A 23,120-nucleotide genomic window follows, 5' to 3' on the forward strand; every position below is an offset into this window, starting at 1 on the left:
AAAATTATTCTGACATACCTCCAAAAATTAGAGAAAAAAATAGAAACTTTTTTTTACTTGAAAAGAAAAAAACAGAAAACTTGCGTGGTAAGTACTCGTAATAATAACTAGAAATCAAAATTCTGAATTTTAATTTTTCTTAACCTAATTACAGTTTTTATGATAAAAAACTATCTCAAAAATAATTTATTATTCCTGAAGATGGCACGAAACGTTACCTTAATGCACCCCATTATCGTAATAAAGAGATAATAAGAGAAAAAAGCAAATATCATTAAAACTATTTGCGCTCATAAGAATTTGGTCTTTTATTTTTTATTCCTTGCTTGTTTTTAGGAAATTTCATCCATTATTAATTAAATAACTAATAATAACAAAATATCAATAATTGCACTGTAAAAGGTAAAAAGTTATTAACTTGTTGACCTGTCCGAGGTCTCGTTTATTATGTGTGTTTACGATTTAAACTTTTCTTGTAGACTCAAAAAACTCTCACCCTAATTGACCTCGCACATCCATCATTTGCACGGCATAGATCACAACATCGTTATAAGTGGATTAAATTTTTTCAAGTAGTTGCGTGTTATATTTTCTCCCCAGCGTGGAAATGATTTCTTTGAAACGAACCTTTCATTGGCTCGTTTTATCAAATACCGCACTTTGACAGCTTTGTGATGGTTTTAATGAAATAATTCGGAATAATAAATTTCAGAGTGTAAGTCGGGCCAGCTCCGGTCGCTACTGCTGCGAAGCGACGAACAAGGAGGGCACTTCCACCAGCACTCCATTTCATCTCCGAGTTAAATTTCCACCGGTATGTGCGGAGAGAAGCGGTCGAAAAGTCTTGGGAGCGGCTAAAGACGAGCCCCTCAAGGTGGAATGCAAGGTAAGAGAAAACAGAGCGCTCTTGTTATATTTAATTAACATCAACAGACTACCCTTCTTCCAGTGGCATTCCGCGTAATTAACTGAACGCAGACAAAATCTCCAACTCGTAACCCCTTTGTTGATAAATTTATAATTCGCATATTAAATGCTTTGTTTAAAACAAAATTCTCATTTATTTCCATTCTTGTGTCATTCCTCTTCCCAATGGCTATAAATTTGTTTGAGCAAATTCGGTTACACAGTTATAATTTTTAGTGTGTTTAAAATAACGGCGCGACCTCATAAGTTAATTAACCCCGGTCGAATGATATATTAAGCTCATCGCCAAAACACGAAACCACAAACCAAAACGTTACCTATCAGTAGCTTGTACTATACTAATCCAAAAGCGCCACATGAAATTGGCAATGCTAAAACCTTAATCAAAATTAATGGTTAATTGGGGATGAAGGTGGCCTGGATTAGCCAAAAATGCTCGCTCTTCCTCGTTTTTGCCAATTAAAGACGATTCTAAAGCGACCTATTCACACTAAAACCGTTCTAATTTCAGCTTTTTCCGTTATGAGGCTATATAGACGACGGAATTGCATAAAACTCTTCTCCCAAGAATATTTGACCTTTACAGGGTGTGAGACTGTTAAACTAGTTGGAAAAGATTATGCGCCCAATGAATTTTCGTGTAATGTTAAGTTTAAATATTAAACTAAATAATGTTTTAAATATAATAAAAATTTCATAAAATGAAATGTTTTTTTTTATACTTTTAATACCTACTCGTAGTTACATTAAGCAACAAAAATTAAAAATATGGTCATACCTATTACATATAATCACTACTCATCAACTAAAAAATATCAAGAGTATGAGTGGATTTTTGGAAGGAATGGCGCAAGCATGTACTTTAAAATTTCATTTTTCAATTATGAAAAAAATATTTCCATTTAAGATTTATAGATTGGCATTTTTATTAGCTATATATTTTTCATATAAAACAAAAGTTTATTAAAATAAGCAAAATCCTAAAACGTTTTGTTTGTTAAAAAAAAAAAAATTCGTGAAACAAAGCTGCAAAATAGTATAATGAAGGTAACAGATTATGTGACTCACGCAGCGTACAGAAAATTGATAAACATGTGGCGTATTTGATAACCGGTGTGACACGGTGTCAGCAACATTTAATAATTATTTTTTAAATAATTGTATTTTCAAGTCTGTTATTACATACTATCAATCAACTAGATACATTTTAATTTCAAGATTTCAAAAAACATTATTTTGTAGAATTTGGGAGAGTTTCGTTTGCAAATGTTGAAAACATTATCAGTCTTAATTTTACAGTTTCAGATGGATAATTTAAGACTAGATTTTTCTCTTTGTACTGTAAAATAAACAAAATAAATGTCTCGACATTTCACCGGTTGCTTGTATCCGTATCCCGAAATGTTTTATATATCTTTTCAAGATAAGCAGTAAAAGTAAAACATTAGAGGATGTTTCCGTTTTTCGCTATATTTGTATAGTCCCTTGTGAAAAATCTAGCACGCTTACAAGTTTACAAAGGCATTACAAACGTGAGTTTTTAGCCTATAGAGTAACATCAATAAGAACTTTGACTGTTTAAATAATTAATGTGGTAAAAATAAAAACCAACACATCATCCAAAAAGGAGGAAACATTTTGTATAGATTAGAGACAACGCAGTGTAATTCGATTCGAGTCTCCCAAAAGAGATGGATCAATGGGAACAAAGGCTTAATAACAGATAAAAACTGTGACGCTTTAAGGATTAAACGAAATGATTAAGTTCTGTAGGAAGAATGCGAGTCAACAAGAGAAATGACAGCGCGGCTTATCGAGGCCGTTAAAGCACGTGTCCTTCTATTGTGTTAAAAATTGTTGTGAAAATAAGAACTTAATCTACCTGCATAGCGCGCACTTTGAGATAAATTCAAAGAGGACGTGAACTAATAGTGTACTGGGGCAATGTGGTTAGATATTGACCCAACTCCAGACCCTTGCTATAGGATTCTTATCGTCATATAAAAAGAAAACATTGATCCTTATGGAGCTTCATGAGTCAAAGAGACTGTTTGCTTTTATATTTCCCTCATCTCATACGAACAACCCTATCGTACTCGCAGTTCATAGTTCTGTTTACACGAAAAATTCAAAACAAATGATCTCAACGAAAATAATTTAATTATCCTCCATAGTGGTGCATCGTAAACCTGAAATATGAACACACTCTTATCATTTATTTAAATTTTATGAATGGAACTTGATATTAACAGCTCCTGTTTTCCAGAAAATGTGCACAATATTATGCAAAACTGGTATGTAAAGCGAAACTGGCTTTTAAAAATTGGAGGTTTATTTCATTTTTAAAATGATATTGGTGTCATTAAAATTATTACAAAGTGCCCTATTAGTTCCTCTTCAAATTTAAGCTAATTTTATTAAGCAATTTCTCTCGTTCCAACTTCTAGTCTTATTGGAAATCGATAAGTAAAGAGTTGTCGAATAATAGTAAGGTCTGAAAAGTAATTAAGCAGAAAAATACTCGACTAGAAGCTCGACAGCACAATAAATCTCTTGACCTTTCCGCCATTTTTCATAAATGGACTCTTACATTTCAAACATCTACCAAAATATCATGTTGACATATCTCTAAATGCTAGCGCTTTTGTTTTATTTTTGTAAAAAACTGTTTTCGTTGTACAGAGTGTCTACAAATGTCTGTTAATCAATTTGTTCTGAAATTTATCAGAGAATATATTTATTTTACCCCTGAATGAAACTATTATTACATGTCAGTCACCGTATCGGTAGGTAATGATTTCCTATACTACGAGTATTATATTAAAATTTTAGCGATATAGTTTCGAACTCAATCTTATAATCGATACAACGCTTAAAAGATTGGATACAAGAAAGAGCTGAAACACTTTTGATTAATTTCAACTTTGTTGGATTTTGCCGTGTATAAACCCATAATACCGCGTCACTCCACCCGTATCGAAGACATTAACCATGTACGAGTATGACAACACATGTGTAGATCACATAATTTAATTTTGTGGTACTGTCGTGGGTTTTGTGAATTATGAAGTCGTAGGTTTTTCTTTGTCGGGCCATGGAAGATTTATAATTCATTCTAGTCTCCAATTACAGCAAACTCAAGGGAAACCTCGAAGCAATGATTGCATTGCCAAATGATATTTTTTCTTTTTACGACCTGATTTCTACTGCTTAGATGCCTCTTTGCCATCCGGACACCACTTATCGATTCGAGAAGTTGGCTTTTCTCTTCAAAGTTTTCTAAACTTTTCCACAATATAAACTACCACAATGGCATGGACGGAAATTCGGGAAATTGCCAAAGGGGCGCTGGTACCTCGACAAGCTTAATTTTTTCCTTGCATTGGAAATATTTCCTTAAAATTCCATTTAACAAGCAACGGGGCTTAAAGGACAAAATTCAATCCGAAGCTCTATCTGCTTAATTAAACAAGAATCGAACGTTTCTTCGCCTGTAAAGACGTCCTGACCCCATCATCGATCTGTTGCGGTTGTTAGCATAACAGGTGGGGGTGATAATCGCGTCACATCCCAAGACGCCGCCGAAGAATACAAGGAGAAAGGACATGGGGTTGATCGCAGGAAATGAAACGCCATACAGAACTGACACAACATTACCCACTTCGAGTGATATCTTTGTCTCAATTCCACACCCGCTGTGTACACGCTAGCGTGCAATTTGATAAATTAGTTGTGTCACATTTAAAAATACTAAGCGTCCTGTATTAAACTGTCTTCGAACGAAAGCCCCATAAAGCTCGTAATAGAATTAAAAACAAGCACAAAGGATAAGCTCATCAAGTAAGTGATGTTATTTTTTAAACGCGTCCTACATTGTTATTGCAAAAAGTGACAAATTCTGTAAGCTTTCCCGCTTAATTAATTTATTATACGCACGGCACGACTTCATAAACTTGTCGCCGTCCTACTTCTAAGCACAATGATTCAATATCTCCCTAATCATTTTCTCTCAGGTCGTCTTCTTTCACTTCTGTGCCTTTCAAACTATTATCACATTCGTTTAACCTATCCCGTATCATCCATTCCTCACACGCCAAATTTCCTATTAGGACAAACGATCTTTTGATTTCACTTCAACAATAATTTGACGGTTTTTGAGAAGTTGCTTCGCGTATGTCACCTTGCAGAGCTCTACATCTTGTTCAATTTCATCTGCAGTATGTTTGCAGTCTGTGACATTTTCCGTTGTTGTTATAACACAATCTGGCCATCTAACGCTAGATAATCGTGACGTTGTCACGTTCACTGTTCCATATAACAGGAGTGCACCAAACGAATTTGAATAAGCCACGATTTTGTGAAAATGTTATAATGGAATGTATCCTCGCTCCCGAAATTTAATTGGTTGCATTTACACAATAACTGAAACTCTTACCGATGAGCATATTAATTGAAATAGAGCAAATACCTATGGATACCTATCAATTTTTTCGTCCATCTAAATTGCGAATAAAGCATTGTTTGTGACTATTCTAAATGAACATTTTTGTAGTATTCGTGTAAGGTTTAATGTTGAAACGCGAAATAGCTATTTGCTCCAACTCTGCGTCATGTTTATCAGAAATTTGCATTTTTGCACCAATAAACAATAACAAACTTTAATTCATATCTGAATGTAATTTGCGTGTTCGATACTTTATTGCCGTTTTATGTCCATTTTTTATGAATATTGATCTTATGCGTACGCTGTGGTTAGCAATTCCAATTTCTCTTCTCTAAATTTACTTTTAGACATCGAGTTCGATCAGGTCCAGTCAGGAATTTAAATTAGATTCCTCCTAACCTATTTCAAATTCTAACTAATTTAAGATTAGCATCAGTAATTCAACAAAAGAAATTCCTACCTGCTTTGGGTACTCTTGAATAATATTGTTCTAACACACAAAATAAAGAAAATTATTTCGATTTAAGTCTTTTAATAAGGTGTAAAGCAAATTGAATTTCCTGCTTTGTTTCCACCCATTGACTCTCAGCTTTCCCGTCTTCAGCATCAATAGGTCTTATATTTAGTATCCTTTTAATACAATCTCGCAATATAAAGTTCTGCTTCTAATTAATTAATTAATAAAAGTTGAGATTTACTAAGGAGATTATTTTGTTCGAAAATTAATAGCTTTCGTATAAACCGACGGTTCTTATTTCTAAGATGTTTATACAAAAGCTATTTTTATCAGGAAATTAAAAAAGGAAGTAATAAACAAACTGTACTCTGCTCGACAGATTCCCAGTTGTTCATTCATAACAATGACGAAATACATTGTTATAGCATTTTAATTTTGACAGAAGCGTAACAGCTTTCAAGCATATTGCAAACTGCTTGCCAGAAAAGCAAAATGAAGCTTTTTTAACAAAAAAATCTATTTGTTTTAAACCATCGCATTTATTTTTTTTACACTTTTTACAAGTTACTTTTCCTGAGATACAAATAAAATGTGAGCATGTTATAACCCTCATAATAAGGTAATTAAAATGAATAAAAGATTATTAGCAGCCAGTGTTTACAAATAAGCATAATTAGATATATTGATAGATTATGGCTAATTTAGCAGCAATGTGTGTGTTGATAACAGTCCTTTTACAATTAGCTCATCAACCTTTTCATTATAAATTCAATTTGCGTTTGTTTATGAATCCCCGTTATAAATTCAAGCATAACCGAATCGACATTTACGAATTTCTTGCTGTCGCATCATTAATTCCCGCCTCGCAATGGCACATGATAGGCGGCGAATGGTATCAGAAAAAATTCTTTCAGCCCTCTCTAATGAGGCGTCTAAGCTCGGCGATCCGGGCTCTGAATCGCGCCGGTAATTATCTGCCTTCATCCGACGTGACGCGTTGACATTTTGATTGTTCATTTAGCCGCCATAAAAATCGTGTTTGGTTGCAGGTCGACGCCGAACCGCCGGCATCGTTTTTCCGGTGGAGTTTTAACAGCACTCCGGGGATCTCCCGGGAGTTGAGCGAGTTCACGACGGAGGATGGCTGTAGTGTGTTGACGTACGTGCCGAGGGCACCTGCGGACTACGGCACGCTGCAGTGCTGGGGAAGGAACGAGATAGGCTCGCAGAGTGTTCCATGCAGTTACCATATCGTCCCAGCAGGAAAACCCGACCCGCCTCACACGTGCGGGGTTGCCAATGTCACGCACCATTCCGTGTTGCTCACGTGCAAAAAAGGCTTTGATGGAGGTAAGTGCCGAGTTATATTACGAGAAATGCACGCCGACCTTATGAGATGCTAATCGAGACTATTTCACAGACTTTGTTCAGGAGAACGTGATGCCTCGCGTTTGCTCGCATAATCTCACTGTTAGGAAGTAAAAATACCAGACCAAATGAATTTGACTAAATAACTAAATAACTTATATTGAAAAAAAAATATATTGAAAATGTGGAATAAACATCAAGACGAATTTTTAAAACAGTTATTATCTATAAAATATTGTCCGATTCTCACTGTTAAAAAATGCAGCGGAAGTGTTGCAGCCGGAAGTTCGGTGGATTTATTAGATTTTATGAACATTTGAATATCATAAATTCATGAGTCAAAGAGTAATTCTGACAACGTTCGGTTAAATAATTTCATAATTACATAAAATTTTGTGGCTTAAGATCGAAATATTACCTAATTGAAATAGTCCAACAGCATTATTTATCCATTTATTTAAATAAAAATATTTTGGACAATTAAAACTTTAGTGAAGCAATTTTTTCCATCTATTAGTTTCTAGAAACAATCTCTAGTTGTACTAAGCACATTAAATAGTAAACTCTTCTCTCCAATACTACAGGGTATTTCACACAACTTTACGAAGGCTTGCGCCTAATTTTCGCACCCAAATATACAAAAGTCACAAAACGCTGGATACAAAAAATACACATTTAATTATTTAATTTTTGGAAACCCATGACAGTGATTGTCAAACTAATCACTGTTACATTAATAGTCATAAATTGCACTTTTCAGAAACAATTACCATTTGTTCTATGAAGAGACGGCATGAATATGATTCCAGTTTATCTATCTTAAATCACTAACTATAGTATCACTATATAGTAAAACGTTGTAATTTTTGAAAGAGTAAACTACTAAAGAAGATTATCCAATTTTTCAAAATTTGTAATCGAGTTCGTATCGGAATATGTATTATTAATTGCATCTTACAGGCGCAAGTCTCGGAAAATTATGTGAAACACCCTGTATATAAAATTAAAAAAAATTAATATTGCAAATACTAAACCCATTAAATTATAAAATTGAATTCACTAGTTGCCTTTGTAAAGAGAATAATGGAATAATTATTCAAATACAAATTTTTTAGCTTAAGGTTATTCACACTTTCCCTCTTAGCTTACGTTATTAAATCTTTCTATTTTAATCAAAATTTAAAAACTTTGTAGACACATCTTCAAAAAAACTTTTTAATTAATAATTTGTTCAAGTTCTGTTCTTTAGGTTAAAGTTTTTTTTATAATTAATTACTCAAAACGTCTTACAAATTTAAATTCAGTTTTTTAAACAAAAAAAAAATTAAATTGTCAAGTACTTTTTAACATTTAAAAAATACGTATATTTATGGCAAACCTTGAAATTTCCTTTGGCAGCACATCTGAGTTTTCTTTTAAAGTTATTTCGTATCCGAGTTCTTTTCAAATGCGTTGTAACTAACAGTTACAATTTCAGACATGAAGCTTCCCCAAAACTCCCAAAAGAGTCTGAAGTTCATGCTCTGGCGCTCGTCTTGAACAACGTGAACGTGGTGTTAATCACCCTCTGCAGTATCAAATTTATCAGCAGTGTCCCAAAACTACGAAACAATCAGCAATTTATCATTTTATTCGACACTGTATTCACTTAATAACGAGTTTAAAAGGAATTGAAAATCTTATTAAATGTAAACATCTTCAAAACGAATTTTGAGTCTTGCACGAATAAAACAACTTGCAAAATCTCAACCAACAAAAGTGTTTCTTTAGGTTTAGTTGGTCATACAAGAGATGATTTTCCGGAAGATTGGAAAAAGAGGCAGTCTCTAGTACTGCAACGCGATAACTTAACCCGCTAGCATAAAGGGTTCTGCACTTTGTATGTAGCTTACCATACACGAAAATGATTTTCCGGAAAATTGGAGTACACAACTGAAGCTGCAGTAAATCAAGATTGACCTACTAACACAATGGCTTTTCTTGTGCTTTTCACGAATTTTATTTTGATTTTTCAAGGTTTGAATGTAGAAATATACAATTTTCTGATATTCTTAATTTTATTAACGGTACGACACTAGACCCGGATATAAACGTTAAACTAACACGGCTCAGTAATCAAAGTCGTTAAATTTTACCATGCAAACTTTGACAAGATAAACAATTTTTAGAGCAGATGAACTCCAAAGCCTGCCTGCTCATAGATTTAGCTAGTTGTATATTCTGATTTACTTTAGTTTTAAGCCGTATTGAAGGGCTTTGTCTTGTTTGAGAAATACTTTCAGAAGAAAGTTCTTGTTCAAATAAACCTGCTTCCGTTGTTATCCTTTACAAACTTTATCTTGAACGATTATAAAAAACAAGAAAATTACAGATAAAATGAATAAAAAGTTTGGGGAAAATTTTTCTAGTAATAGAGAAAATTAGCAACAAAATTCCATTTCTAATTTAATCAAGTATCTTTCTAGATTACCAAAAGTAATTATTTTTGTATTTATGTCAGCATATTAGTGACTTGAAACTTTGTTTTTGCACGAAATTTGCTGAGGATAAACAAGTTATTACGAAAATTGTAAATTCAAAGACTTTATAATTAGAGTTATTCGTATTATCTCGTCTACATTTATTCAGTTTTAATTAATTTTTTTGCACCTCACTTTCACAAATTAAATATTTGACTTTTCAAAGATAGTCTTGTTCTTAAACTCTCTATTCAATTTAACTAGTTTCCGACTGATAGTTTAACTCGGATTCCCGCTGAAACGCCGACTTAATTTAAAGTTAAATTTATTATTAATTTAACTAGTTTGATTATAACGTCTGATTTTAAACCAAGACTTTACTTAAATTATTAAATATCCTATTTTCAATCAATTTTTGTTTAATTAGAACTGATTTTGTGAAAACTTGTCTCAGGAGCCAGTCAAGAGTTGTAATAAAACGAAAAGCAATTTCTTTGGTAATTAGTTTACTTATCGTCAATTTAACAGGAAAATAACATGTGCAGCGTGTGTACTGAAAGAATGCTGTAAATTAAATTTCGTGCAGATCCTCAGTGAATCGCATTACACTAAAACCTAATGGAAAATAAATCAAATAAATTTCGTACAATAAAGCCAGTAAATTAGCCTTGTCCATAACACAAAGGGGAATTGTTCAAGCTGTAATCTAAATTTCATCTAAGCCACCTCAGCTCATTATCTCCCGACAATTGAAATTAATAAAAGAGTTGCATTCAGGATGTATAATTCCAGGCTTGCGACAGAAATTTACAATGCTGTTAAGCTCCGGAGAGGAAGTCATCGCGAATATGTCTACATCAACGACGCCAGATTTCATCGTTACTAATCTGGAAGCTGCTCAAGATTATTCCGCGACGGTATATTCTTTCAATTCCAAAGGCTGGTCCAAAACTCTGACGCCTGTGGTGTTTCGTACGCTGCCTGCCCCTGGACTTAAGGAACAGAGAAGGTCTACGGGACCCACGGATGGAGACAAAAGTGGGACAGGACCGTGGCTTTACATCTTGCTGGCTGCCGGGTCGACACTAATTGTCGCTGGGGCCATTGGAGCGATTATTTTTGTAGTAAAAAAATTTAGGGTAAGAAATGAGTTCCTCATTGAGTTTAACCAACAATTTTTTAATAAATAAATATTTTCTTTATTTTGTTTTGTTGTATTATTACCTAATCATTTGCAAATAAACAAATAAAGTTAAAGTTAATTAAAATACCTTTATTTTTATGTAAAAGTTGATTTAAATCTTGGTATTAAAAAATTTTGTTGTCCCCCGAATCCACTGAGTGTTAATAAACAAATTGTTTGATGGTTTCGACAAGTACCTAAGAATAGTATATTAAAGTACAAGTTGCAGAAGGTACTCAAGCACAAATTTGAAATTCCGAAACGAGCCGCGTAGCGGCGAGTTGAGAAACAAATGAGCGCTTGAAGAACCTTCTGCAAAAAGTGCTTTATACTATTTTTTCTATTTGGTCGCTTTATATCATTTTATAAATTAAAAAACGAAAATTTTACCTTTTTTTTTCTAGAGAATTTTGCGACGTTTGGCGACATTTATGCGGAATAATTTTAAGCAGCTGTAAAAAATAAAAATAATTCTTATTTTCACATTTGAAAATGAATTGTGAAGAAAGTCCGTCACTAAAATTAAATCAACGCCAACGACTTATTCCAGCACTCAAATGACGTCATTTGGGTGTTGGAATAGACTTATTCTAACACCGAAATAGAAAAAGATATTTTTAAATATACAAGAAATAAAACTAATTTTAATTGAATGACAACAATATTAAGTAGATACTTCTTGTATAACAGTATAATTTTTTAATAAAGTAATAATTATTACCCAACAACCAAAAACTAATAAAATCAAGTCATTCTTTATACTACAAACTTTTGGCGGAAGTTAATGTCAAAATTTCTAAATTTTTCTGTTAATCGCCAAAAAGCTTATATTTAAATTATTAGTTCCGCTACACCCTCCAATTAAGTAATGTACCTAGTTTCTTCGGAATACCACAGACAATTTCTTCATTTAAATTACTTTATAAACTTTAAACAATTATTAAACGTGGATAAAAAACAAACTAGTTAAAAATCTCCAACGGAAAAAACTCGCTCTTCTCTTGATTTTTGGAAAACGTCCAAATTAAGCGAACAACTAGTAACAGAGATCGAGACCTTAAAATTGTTCAAATATGACGTTGAAATTAATACAAAAAAATTACACAGTATCTCAGCGGCCACTTTGACAACTCTGTTGACTTTGAAGTCTTCAGTCGCTTTAAATTCGTGCAAATAACGTCATCTAAATTTAATATTTATTACAAATTTAAATTTGCATTTCTCTGACTCCGAAACCGAAAGGTTGCACAACCTGTATTTTAGGTTGTTACTAAAGAGGTCAAAGTCTACCACCAAACCAAGTTTGGTTATGATCGGATAAGTTCTGTTACTTATTAGTAGTAGTATTTTATAGCTTATTTTTTTCCGTCCGGGAACAATAATAAATCAAACGAAGAGCGAAAAAGTACGATTAATTAATAAATAACATTTGATAGTTAAACATTTCGAGTATTTTCAGTTGGCAGTTTTGCTTTTTTAATTAGTAGTGCTCTAATAATAATTAAAAACAAATACATACCTATATTTAAAACGTGTACATTTATTTTATACGTATAAAAGGGACTGGTAAAATTACATATATTTTGATTATTCTTTAATTAATGTACATACATATAGGTATTTTTCATTTTGTTTATTTAATAAACAATTTGTGTTTCACATGTACATTTTGAATTAGTTCAAATTATATTTTGCACTATTTTCATCTAAATTGTGGTACTTTTGTCTAATGGTAGGTACTATTTTTCTTGATAATTGCTTTTATATAATCAAACCGGAAATTTAAAAGGGTAATTTATTTGAAGAAATGATTAAAACTCCTATTTGTAAGAAAAAACTCCTCGCTGAATAAATAATTTATGTCGGTTTATCATGATACATATCGCATCGCGTAAATCGTCCGATTTGCGTCTTTATTGCTGGAGTGGCCATTGTGTTCTTCTCCGAACGCTTAAATTCAAATATTGTTGAGCCGAAATCGCAACACGTTGCCAGATTATTTAATCCTCGATCGATTCCCTCGGGACCTCCCGGATAATACGTTCCGTTTCCAGTCGAAATCATTGAAAGTTTCTCAGTAGTTTTGTTGTTTCCAGGTGGACAGTCCTGTGAGAGAGCGCCGTCCTCGCAGTCCGAAAAGGGAAGAGAGTCCATTGAATCCCCGGGTGCCGCCTCCCTATACGGACCCCATTACAGACGACAAAAACCCCGACCTGATCCCCCCCACCAACGGTGAGTCCCTCCGGGATGTCGTCCCTGACTGATAGCCGCACTCTTATGAACTCGGGAAAAACTCGTTTAAACTAGGAAACATGTACGAGGCGATAGGACAGAATGGTTCCGAGGTGAAAACTAGAAATATAGCCAAGTGAGAGCACCATTAATCATGGGCGTAATGGGTACACGAAAAACGCGACAACTTTTAACGCATGCTTCCCACTTCATGAAGCTAAAAAAGGCCGCGATGTGCTAGAGTTTATTCTCCGGGCACGCTAAAATACGGCAAAGAGCGTTTTTTCGCTAATAGATGACCGACATTTACTCCCAGAAGTCATCCTTCTTGCGCTATTTCGGTGTACAAGACGCGAAAGCCGAAAGCGAACACGTCCGGCTAACACGTTAGAAAGCACAATTTTCTAAACTAAAATACATTGTAAAAAACTTTCAGAAAATTACACCTTCACTCACTTTTTTGTTTTTAGTTAAATAATTAAACATTTTATTTCAAATTCAAATATTCAGAACACAAATTAATTTACAGGGAAAGCCCTTTTTTGCAAAAAAATTTAATCAAACTGAATATAATTATACAAAGCAACCGTTTTTATACGCCCCAAGCCGTAACTTTATTTTTTTTAAAGATAATTATGACAATACTTCTTTGATCAAAGTTAAACAGTTTATTGTGACATAGATGACAACAAACTGTGCAACCTTGTTTCAAGAAATATTGTTATATCTTTAAAAATAACGAAGTTAGGGCGTTTTTTATCCAGCCTTTATATGGATTCCATTTATGAACGAGGATTATAAAACATAATTTTTACCACAAAAATAAAAAAAATAGTTCTATTTAATTTGTTGAATTCGTGAAATAAATTATTAGCAGCGTTAAATTGGTTTTAGTATTTAGATTTGTTTACCAGAAAAACAAAAAATTACCATTAGCTTCATAGAAATAAAAAGTATGTAATTTATTCCCATCAAAAGAGTAAATTTTTTGTTCCCTCAAAAAGTTCTTTAATCTGACTTAGGCATGAGATTAAACGGTTATTTGCGGTGTAAAAGTAGTGGAAAAAGGATTATAAGAGCGACCATTTCTCTTCATACTGCATATAAGACCTAATTAAATTTTATTGAAAAATATAATATGCAAAGCATAGCTTTAAACATTATCATTTTGTCTTTTTTAAAACCGGCTGAATTTCAAAAACATGAAATGTTTCTTTTTCATTAAAAAATGCAAAGGATAAAAATGTAAAGCAATACGACGTGAAAAACACTCAGTTCGTCCTTTACAAATTTGCAAATGTCACATCGATTCAATATTCATTTTTTATTCCGCAAACGTAGTAAATATGCTTTTTGTTTTTATCACAGAAAGTCTTCTGGATGCTTCGATGGTACCCTACACGATAACAGCTCGGCCATCCAGTAAACGAAATTGCGCGACGCAGATGCCAGTGAAGCCCTACCACGTGACGTGGGCTCCCATATTGCAGTCGCGGAATTGTGCCACTCAGACCCCACCCCCGCACAAGGAGAGTTCTGTCTAGTCTACCCCAACGACCCCAATCAACAGTCTCGGCACCGGGACCAATACCACCTGTGATATTTGTGAATATCTCATATTTTTAAGCATTGACATTATCAAAACTAAAACTGTTAACGCTGTTATTATTTCATTGTCAATAAAATATCATTACATGTGTATGTGAAGCGAATTTATGTTCTTAAACCTCTCATCGTGAACAAACGCACACATTTGGAATCAATGTAATTTTCATAAAAATAAAAATAATGACAACAAAAATTGACTGTTTCTATTGCAAGTAATCTCCAGTTTCGTTTACTAAACTCATCGTGATTCTACTCAGTGGCAAATCGATCATGTAGCTCAGTAATTACTAATTTAGCTCACTATGTAGTTAAGGGTCACTTTGAAAGCAAACACTACACGTTTCCAAAGGATCTGCTATTAGTTGCTTCATTTAGCTGGCACATCTAACTTATTGCCGGCTTTGCTTCCAATTTGCGGTTAATAACAATAAATTGAAATTAAAAAATAGTTTATTTGCGAATAAACAGAATTAAATTAGAGAGTACTAACAGAGCTCCATTTAAACGGAAATAATAGTCGAAGTTTAAATGCTGAGATATGAAGGATTCCTAAATCCAAACTACATTTATTAGAGTTCTAATTAATGACAGAGCTAAACAGTTAATGCCATATAAAACATTTACGTGCATGTAAATGCGGAATTAATTAGGTATTTTGTTCACATCTCTTGAAAGACCCGCGAAATTACATTTTTCAAATATTTTTTTTAACTAAACTTTGTCATTTGGTGATTTCAACCACACAACAATAAATTGAAAACATTCCCGAAGCTTCACACATCCGTTTTTGACATATTGTTTGTTAATATGCTTTGAGAATTTAACTGATAAATTGTAACAAAACAGTCATAACGTTTATTGCATGAGGTCAGCTATGAAAAATTTAAATCAATAAAACGAGATAAAACAGTATAAAGAGCATTTAATTGTTTGCAGAAATAATAAAACGGGAGCGTAAAATTGAAGATATATTGCCGATGAATTGGAATTTTTACAAATACAAAAAAAATTAAAGAAACATTGAAATGTTTAGATGTTTGTTTATTTTGCGCACTAATGTCGGAATAAACTTAAAATTTACATGTCTGTAATACTTAAATCCAGCATTAGTTTTGAGTCAGCCAAAAAAAGTACACAAACATACTTTTACGAACAATATTTTAGCCTTCCATCATCTTTATAATTCATATTTAATATAAATACTTACCGCATTTAAACTTGATTGTCTTTTTACATTTTAAAAATATAAAACATAAAAGTTACTGCACTAATAAAGTAATAAAAATAGTAAAAAAATATTCTCAAAGCATCTTAGTAGTAGTAGTAGTAGTAAGTAGACATAAAATATTATACTCGTATATAGTAAAAATCAGGAGGGTAGACCGGTGCGTCATCATTTCATTTTTTCATTACCAACTTAAAAGTGAAATACAAAATTCTATCACAATGTAAATTGAAACAATTAAAGGGTCTGTAAGGATGGTAGCCTTGAACATTAATTTACATATGTACTTCAACTACACCACTTAAATGTCATGTTCGAGTGAATTTGTCAATACATTGACAGTAACATTATTATCGTCATTGAAAGTCTTTTTGGTATAATTTGCATATTTTTCGTTTATTGGTTGATTTCTTGCTTTTGTTCTGCGTCTCATTGGTTTCTTTTAATAATTCATTACGATTAATTAACTTCCATGAAATCAGGCATAAATAGACTTGTGTTAGTGTAAAAAATTAAAATAATGAGGGGTCACCGATAAAAATTAGCCCCCCATCATCCTCTATTTATTCTACAAAAAATGGGGCCAATCTCATAAAAAAAAAACATTAAAATGCTGTTTTAGTACTTACTTACATATTGTGTCTGCTATGGTATGTACAAACCACACTCTGTAAATAAAACTGTGATTATTTGAGATATTTGAGGTAAATATGACCGTTGTTTAAGAAGCCTATTATTTAATAAAGTAATTAACAGTACAAACTGAAATCGACGCATTATTATGACTAAGGCTCGGATTATACCAGGTGAATAAAAAGTATGGAACCAAACGTTTTTTGCTTAAACTATTTATTTTTTGAAAAAACTAATTGATGAGTGATAAAGTACTATAAAAATGTGATGATTTAACAAGAATAAAATTTTTCGAAATTTTCTTTTGTTTTTGAGTTCTACAAAAAAAATAATTTTTTTAAATGGCAACCCACTATAAAATCATTTTTCTCATAAAAGCTATACTCTAAGGATTACAACTATCTGCTTTATATTTAATTTTGTCAAAAAAAAATTTTCACATAAATTGCAATTTTGACAAAAAAAATCGCGTAACTCAAAAACAAAACAAAATTTCGTTCTGAAAATATGATCACATTTTTTATATTACTCTAATTTTTATTAATTATTATTTTCTGAAGGCAAATGATCAAAAATAAAACCGCTTGGTTCCATACTTTATATTCACCCTGTATGTATGTACGAAAAAATCGTAAAATATGCGCATATATGTATATGCACGTATTTTCACAAAAATATGCACAAAATATTAAGAAATATGCTTCAATATATGCCAAATATGCATCGATATGCAAAATTTTGAACAATAAGAAGTCAAACGTATTTACTTTTTGAAAGAACTAATTGATGAATTATAAAGGTCTATAAAAATTGATGTTTTATCAAAAATAAAATTTTTCGAAATTTTTGTTATTTTATTTTTGAGTTTTACAAAAATATTTTTTTTAATAGCAACCTATAAAAAACATTTTTTCATGAAGGTTATGATCTAAGGGATTACAACTATCTACTTTGTATTAAATTATTTTTTTACATACAATATATCGCAATTTAGACAACAAAAATCGAATAACTCAAAAACAAAACAAAATTTTGTTCTTAAAATAAGATCGTTTTTTATATTCCTTTAATTTATATTAATTATTATTTTTTGGAAACAAATGATTTAAAAAAAACCGCTTAGTTCAATTCAATTTAAAAAGGAAACACTCAGCAGGGTACTAATTTTTACGAATTACCGGTTGTTTTCTCTTTAAAATATTTTGTAATCGGATCATTTTTCATAAACTGTCCAATTTTTAACTTGAACTAAAATTTTTTATCGGAAATTAGTGATTTGAAGAAAATATGCACGAATATGCAATACTCGTATTTCGTAAAATATGCACTAAGTTGCCAAAATATGCAAAATAGGCATTTTTATTTGGCTTATTTTAATTAAAAAACATTAGATATGCATAGAAAACTTCCAATTTTGTTGATATATCTCTTAATAACAAATATGCATTTTGCATATAATCCGAGCCTTAATTATGACTCTCAGATAAGTAACTTTCTAGTTTTCATAAAAGCTTCTTAACGATTATAGGTAGTATGTTTTCGAAGGACGTAAGATGTAATTTTGTTTTGTAGACGTCTTGAATTTCAAATTTTTCTCTTTTTCTTACCTGAAAGAATGCATAAGATCGTCTATATAGTTTTAAACTCTTAAAAAAACTCAATGTAAGAAATTACTTGTCCACGCATCTTATGTCTATGATGATTCCTATTTATGAAATACCGATTTTGCATCTGTTTTCTTCTCAACATACCCACTGTTGATTAAAAAATCGGTTTTATACTGATGTACACTAAAAATTCTTAATTTTAGATACTATAACATCCAAAAATATTGCAAAACATAATGATGTAATGAATACACTGCATGTAGAACGTCATTTCCAATCTATTATATTAAATTTTAAATGCCTTTGCAAAGAATCGTACAAAGCAACACTTTCATCATTAAACAACTTCTAACTCGTAGATATTGAACCTAAAAGCCAAAAGTTGTCGGCGCCGTTGTCTAAGCTACGCGCCAAAATTAGTAAAGGAGACATCTGGCACATCAACTGCAAACTATTCAAATGGGGAAAACATTGATGTTTTAGGCGGCTGATTTTCTCCTATATACTAATACCCAATACATGCAACGTTAAAGCTTGCTTTTTTAATATAAAAATGACTTACACTTGTAGTAAAAAAATATATACCTGCAATAAACTTTATAAATAGAAAAAATTTTTGTAAAAAATAATTGAATAGTAACGCAAAGAATAAAACAAATATCTAAATGTCCTTACTTGCTGTGATTTACCTGTTTTGTGCCTTTGTAAAGACAAATATTTATTTAAAAAATCAAATTCTCACAAATTCTAAGGTAGCTCACCAGACGGCGCCACATTGCGACTCATTTGCCGTTTTTGACGTTTACTGTCAATCAAAACAATTTTTTATTCAAAAAATGGGCATAACTAACGATGTCAATCTACCAACGGAAGAAGAATTAACCGTTCAAGAAGTAAACCTCTCGGGCCCTGTTTTGAAAGCCGCTGCGTTTCATTTAGGACGATCTTGCTTACATGAGAATAATGTGAGGTTATGGCTGTTACCTAATCAATCGGAAAACTAAAATATCTTCAATTTCAGGAATTTATGTTGTGTAGAAATGAATTAGGTGATCCTAGAAAATGTCTGGAAGAGGGCAAAGCGGTTACAAGCTGCGCGTTGAACTTTTTCCGTCAAGTGAAAAAAACTTGCGCTGGCGAATTTATGCAATATGTTAATTGTATTGACAAGTCGAGCCCCAATCAGCAATACAAACCGTAGGTTGCTATTTATGACACAAACGAGAGTCTTAAATGATGTTTTAGATGTCGCAAAACTCAAGCTGTTTTTGATAAATGCGCTAAAGACAACATGGGGATTGAAAGGCTTCCACATGACCATTACGCCAGGGTTCAGATCCATAAGACCACCAGACCCAGGCCTCCGGTTGAAGCTCCGGCTGTATATCCCGACGCCACTCCTTATCTGCCAGAAGATGCTGAAAAGCCCCCAGCGAAACATGGCTCTCGCTACATTTTCATGAATTAAAGCCACCGGTTTATAGTCACATTATTGTGGTAATTTAGAATGTTGTAGTGTCAGCCTGCACAGGTGTTGTAAATAAATTTATTAACAATTTGAGGTTTTATTGAAAAGTGAAAATGACACGAACTAAAAGCTTTTAAACTATTTGGGGGACGACTGCGCCTTCAGTTCTTCGTAAAATGCTGACAAGAGTATTTAAAAAAGTGTATAACCGCTATACCCACATTAATCCAATAAATGTGATCGAAATTACATAAGACAGGGCAATAAACATTCTGTACTCGCGGGAAATTTAGTCCCTTATTCGATTTACCGCGTGATAGAGGGTTAAATGGAAAGATAATTCGTTTTCAATATAATAATCTGGAACATGCGCCACCTTGTAGGCTTTGCTGTATATAAGCTGAACAAATTTTTACCACCACTAGTCTCACGTTGAACACGACAAAGTCAACACCATGCAACTTGCTTTTGCCAAAGTTTTAACCGTCTGCATTGTTGTCATAATCCTGGCAAGCTGGATAGAAATGACCGAGGCAACTTACAGAAAACCACCATTCAACGGATCAATTTTCGGAAAAAGAGGCGCAACTATTGGTAAATAAGTTGTTTTCAAAATTTTGCAACGAAAATTTTGTTTTTTTTTCAGAGTACGACAGTGCCAGCAAGGCACTTTCCGCAATGTGCGAAATCGCAAGTGAGGCCTGCCAGACTTGGTTTCCCACTCAAGAGAAATAAAAACTCTACTGGACGACACTCACGAGAAAATGGTACTCATCCTTTATATATCTTAATTTTCTAATGGCAAAAATGTAGTAAAGTAGTCAAATAAAAGCAAATGAAGAAACGTGTTTCAGTAGAAAAGTTTATTGGTCACAAATTAACTTACATGCTGTCTCCATAAGCATTAAATCAGAATAAAAATGTTCGTATAAACTGCACACTTGGTGGATTCCTACTCTACGTCTACAATGATCACAGTCTTTTTCGACTTCTTACAGAAGTAAATGCGTTTCATTATGATCACAGTAAAAAACTAAACAAAAACGCCAAAAAAACGAGTTTAATATTTATTGTGATACTCGTTTAGTGTAAGTATATAGGGAAGCAAAGTGATCAAAATTTGGACTTAAAATATCTACAGTTGGACTTAAAAATACTTATTAAAGTCTGCCACTCTCACGCAACCGCGTTATGTGTTGTTTTAAATGTTTTACGTAGTCGAACATCATACCGACAAATGCTGTGTCTCTGATATATTGCGGTATCCAACCGTTTAAATTTGTGTTGAGAACCCACTGGAAAATGCACTTGTTGCAATTGTTTGGGTCTTCTTGCATCACCCAACAACCAGCCCGATTTTCGCCCCTATTATCAAATTTTAAGTCAAAAGTAGACTTTTAAAAAAGCTCACCTAATGTATTTCTCATTTTTGGGCAAAGAAGGGTGTTCGGTCCCAATACAAGCAATAATATACCGATTTTCGATGTAACTCCAATGTCGCAAGTTTACAAAATCTCTGCTACTAACAACACCAGCAGCGCCGTCGGCAGCAATCTGATAACTTATATCAGTATGTTCGTCAATAACTTGCACTTTGTGGGACTCCAATAGAGCTGGATTCCATTGTGGGAGACTTTCTACACGATAAAATAATTCATCAAGTAAAAATTTTGGAGTAACATCCAAATACGCCTTAAAATTGTCAATTAATCACGATGGTCGATAAAAAAATAATACCAACAGTGAGTTTAAAGATTTTTCCTACTTTAGGCACAGTCATGGTATGTACCGAATCAGCCCCATTGGCTTTTTCCAACTTCCAATCTTTCTTATGTAACAAATCCCAAGCTTCTTGCATCGTTTTCGCAGCCAAAGTTTTGTAATTTTCTTCCTGGTTAAAAACAAATAAGGCAAAATCTAAACCAGTGTGCTACTTACTTGTTCCCTTGTCAGTGCTACTGGTGGGTACCTGCCCAACACCGGACCTGAATTAAACCCGTACATGGAGCCGTCAGGCGAGGCAAGAGGTGAATAAAAGTTCCCAACACTTTCAGTGTACATGGATGGCAATCCACGAACATAACTTTGAATTAATGGTGCCCTTTCTGAATCCGTATTAGCTGTAAATTTGCATTTTAACAAAACAATATCAATCACAGTCAAACTCCATATTTATGAGACTTACTAATGAGAAATCTCCGAGCATGTGACTCTTGGGGCAATACCCGGAAATCCAGGAACCATGCCTCACCCCATGATAGAACAAATGATATTAAAACTAAAAGCACCTCAAAAACAGGTTGTGTGGAGTGAGGCCACTGAAATACATCTTTGAGTTTGGTAAAACATTACCTTGAGTACTTACATCGTACAAAAAAACTTTGGCTATGAGAAATATACAAGTTAAAGTTGTTGATATCTGAAATTCAAATTTGTAAGATATTCTAAATAGAACTATGGATGGAATAAACTTACGGAAACTATGATCCAATGGTTCATATAAATGAGAGCATAAAATAATAATAAGACGACAAAACGGCAAAGAGCCGCTAGCACTACATCAAATAAAGAAGTTTGTACGTTGTAATGATAAATTTGTTCATTTAAAGCTTTCCTAATGTTTTCACCTTTCAACTAAAATTATTAATTTATTAAAACAATGTTTACACCTCTTACGATTAATTACCATTACACAAATTAGCCACATAAGTCCGGTAAACAATAAATCAAACGTAACAAACATACAGAAGAATCTTCTAACATTGGACATCCTGCCATTAGCTCGGTGTCCAGCCAACAAGTCTTCAGATATTATGTAGTCCGGATGCAGGGATGGTATTGTATTAATACTATGTGAATGAGCTAAATAAAAACATTGCTTGTAAATACGATTATACTAACAAAGTCTTAATTAATACAAAGTTTAATCTATTGTTTGTCTTTCATAAACAGAAAGAGATTAAAACTATGAGAATGTAAATACTACAGACTTATTTACTTACATATATCTAGTGTCGGTGACTGAATATTGTGACTATTGGACCGTATGAGGTTCTCAGCTGCTTGGCGAATTTCTTGATCCATTTTTTTGTGAAATAGTAGCAACAAACTGATCAAAATTTAAAACAACAAAGGGTAAGATAAATGATAAGAACCTATTTTACACACACGGAAATCACTGCATTTATCCACTAAGCTGACACAAGAAGCATTAATTTAATTATTTTCCAAAACAATAAACATTATTTACAAAAGACCTTCAGGTTTTTTACATTTCCAACTTTATTTTTCTGATATGAATAATTCGATAAATCGTGAAAAAATACTCCTTTTTTCTAGCGACTCGTAATCTTATTTACACCACAGAATTTTATGTAAGGATTTTTACAACATTATTGTTTATAGAATAAAAATAAAAATTTTCAAGACCATCACTCATCTGTCAGATGGCAATGACAGCAGCAGTGTAGCCAACCTTCGCTTTGACAGAGAATGTCAACCTTCAATAT

The 23,120-nt window shown here is 32.8% G+C and overlaps 4 protein-coding genes across 4 annotated transcripts in view; 3 read left to right on the plus strand and 1 right to left on the minus strand.

Annotated features, from left to right (window-relative positions):
• Positions 1-14,790, plus strand: part of LOC123010885 (nephrin-like) — a 96,735-nt gene extending 81,945 nt beyond the window's left edge. Inside the window, exons 7-11 of the mRNA XM_044408055.1 lie at positions 713-886; positions 6,878-7,178; positions 10,448-10,794; positions 12,935-13,070; positions 14,439-14,790. Of these exons, the coding sequence (XP_044263990.1) occupies positions 713-886; positions 6,878-7,178; positions 10,448-10,794; positions 12,935-13,070; positions 14,439-14,614 (1,134 nt within the window). The 3' untranslated portion in view covers positions 14,615-14,790. The remainder of the gene's footprint in view (positions 1-712; positions 887-6,877; positions 7,179-10,447; positions 10,795-12,934; positions 13,071-14,438) is intronic.
• Positions 14,791-18,918: 4,128 nt separating this feature from the next.
• On the plus strand, positions 18,919-19,701 carry LOC123011977 (NADH dehydrogenase [ubiquinone] 1 alpha subcomplex subunit 8). The gene is made up of 3 exons (XM_044409717.1): positions 18,919-19,108; positions 19,165-19,340; positions 19,389-19,701. Exons 1-3 carry the CDS (start codon positions 18,980-18,982, stop codon positions 19,609-19,611), a joined length of 528 nt encoding a protein of 175 aa, XP_044265652.1. The 5' UTR covers positions 18,919-18,979; the 3' UTR covers positions 19,612-19,701.
• Positions 19,702-19,817: 116 nt separating this feature from the next.
• On the plus strand, positions 19,818-20,449 carry LOC123011978 (neuropeptide SIFamide). Its single transcript, XM_044409718.1, has 2 exons — positions 19,818-20,205; positions 20,258-20,449. The coding sequence occupies exons 1-2, from the start codon at positions 20,067-20,069 to the stop codon at positions 20,344-20,346; spliced, it is 228 nt and encodes a 75-aa protein (XP_044265653.1). The 5' UTR covers positions 19,818-20,066; the 3' UTR covers positions 20,347-20,449.
• Positions 20,450-20,459: 10 nt separating this feature from the next.
• On the minus strand, positions 20,460-23,083 carry LOC123011987 (steroidogenic acute regulatory protein-like). The gene is made up of 9 exons (XM_044409726.1): positions 22,614-23,083; positions 22,298-22,473; positions 22,087-22,245; positions 21,977-22,030; positions 21,797-21,929; positions 21,550-21,731; positions 21,353-21,502; positions 21,023-21,303; positions 20,460-20,976 (listed from the first exon to the last, which is right to left on the minus strand). The coding sequence occupies exons 1-9, from the start codon at positions 22,693-22,695 to the stop codon at positions 20,772-20,774; spliced, it is 1,422 nt and encodes a 473-aa protein (XP_044265661.1). The 5' UTR covers positions 22,696-23,083; the 3' UTR covers positions 20,460-20,771.
• Between the last annotated feature and the right edge of the window lie 37 nt (positions 23,084-23,120).

Source organism: Tribolium madens, unplaced genomic scaffold, assembly GCF_015345945.1.
Source record: "Tribolium madens isolate multiple individuals breed KSU strain unplaced genomic scaffold, Tmad_KSU_1.1 Scaffold_91;HRSCAF=231;Tcas5.2_LG7, whole genome shotgun sequence".
Classification (NCBI taxonomy): domain Eukaryota; kingdom Metazoa; phylum Arthropoda; class Insecta; order Coleoptera; family Tenebrionidae; genus Tribolium; species Tribolium madens.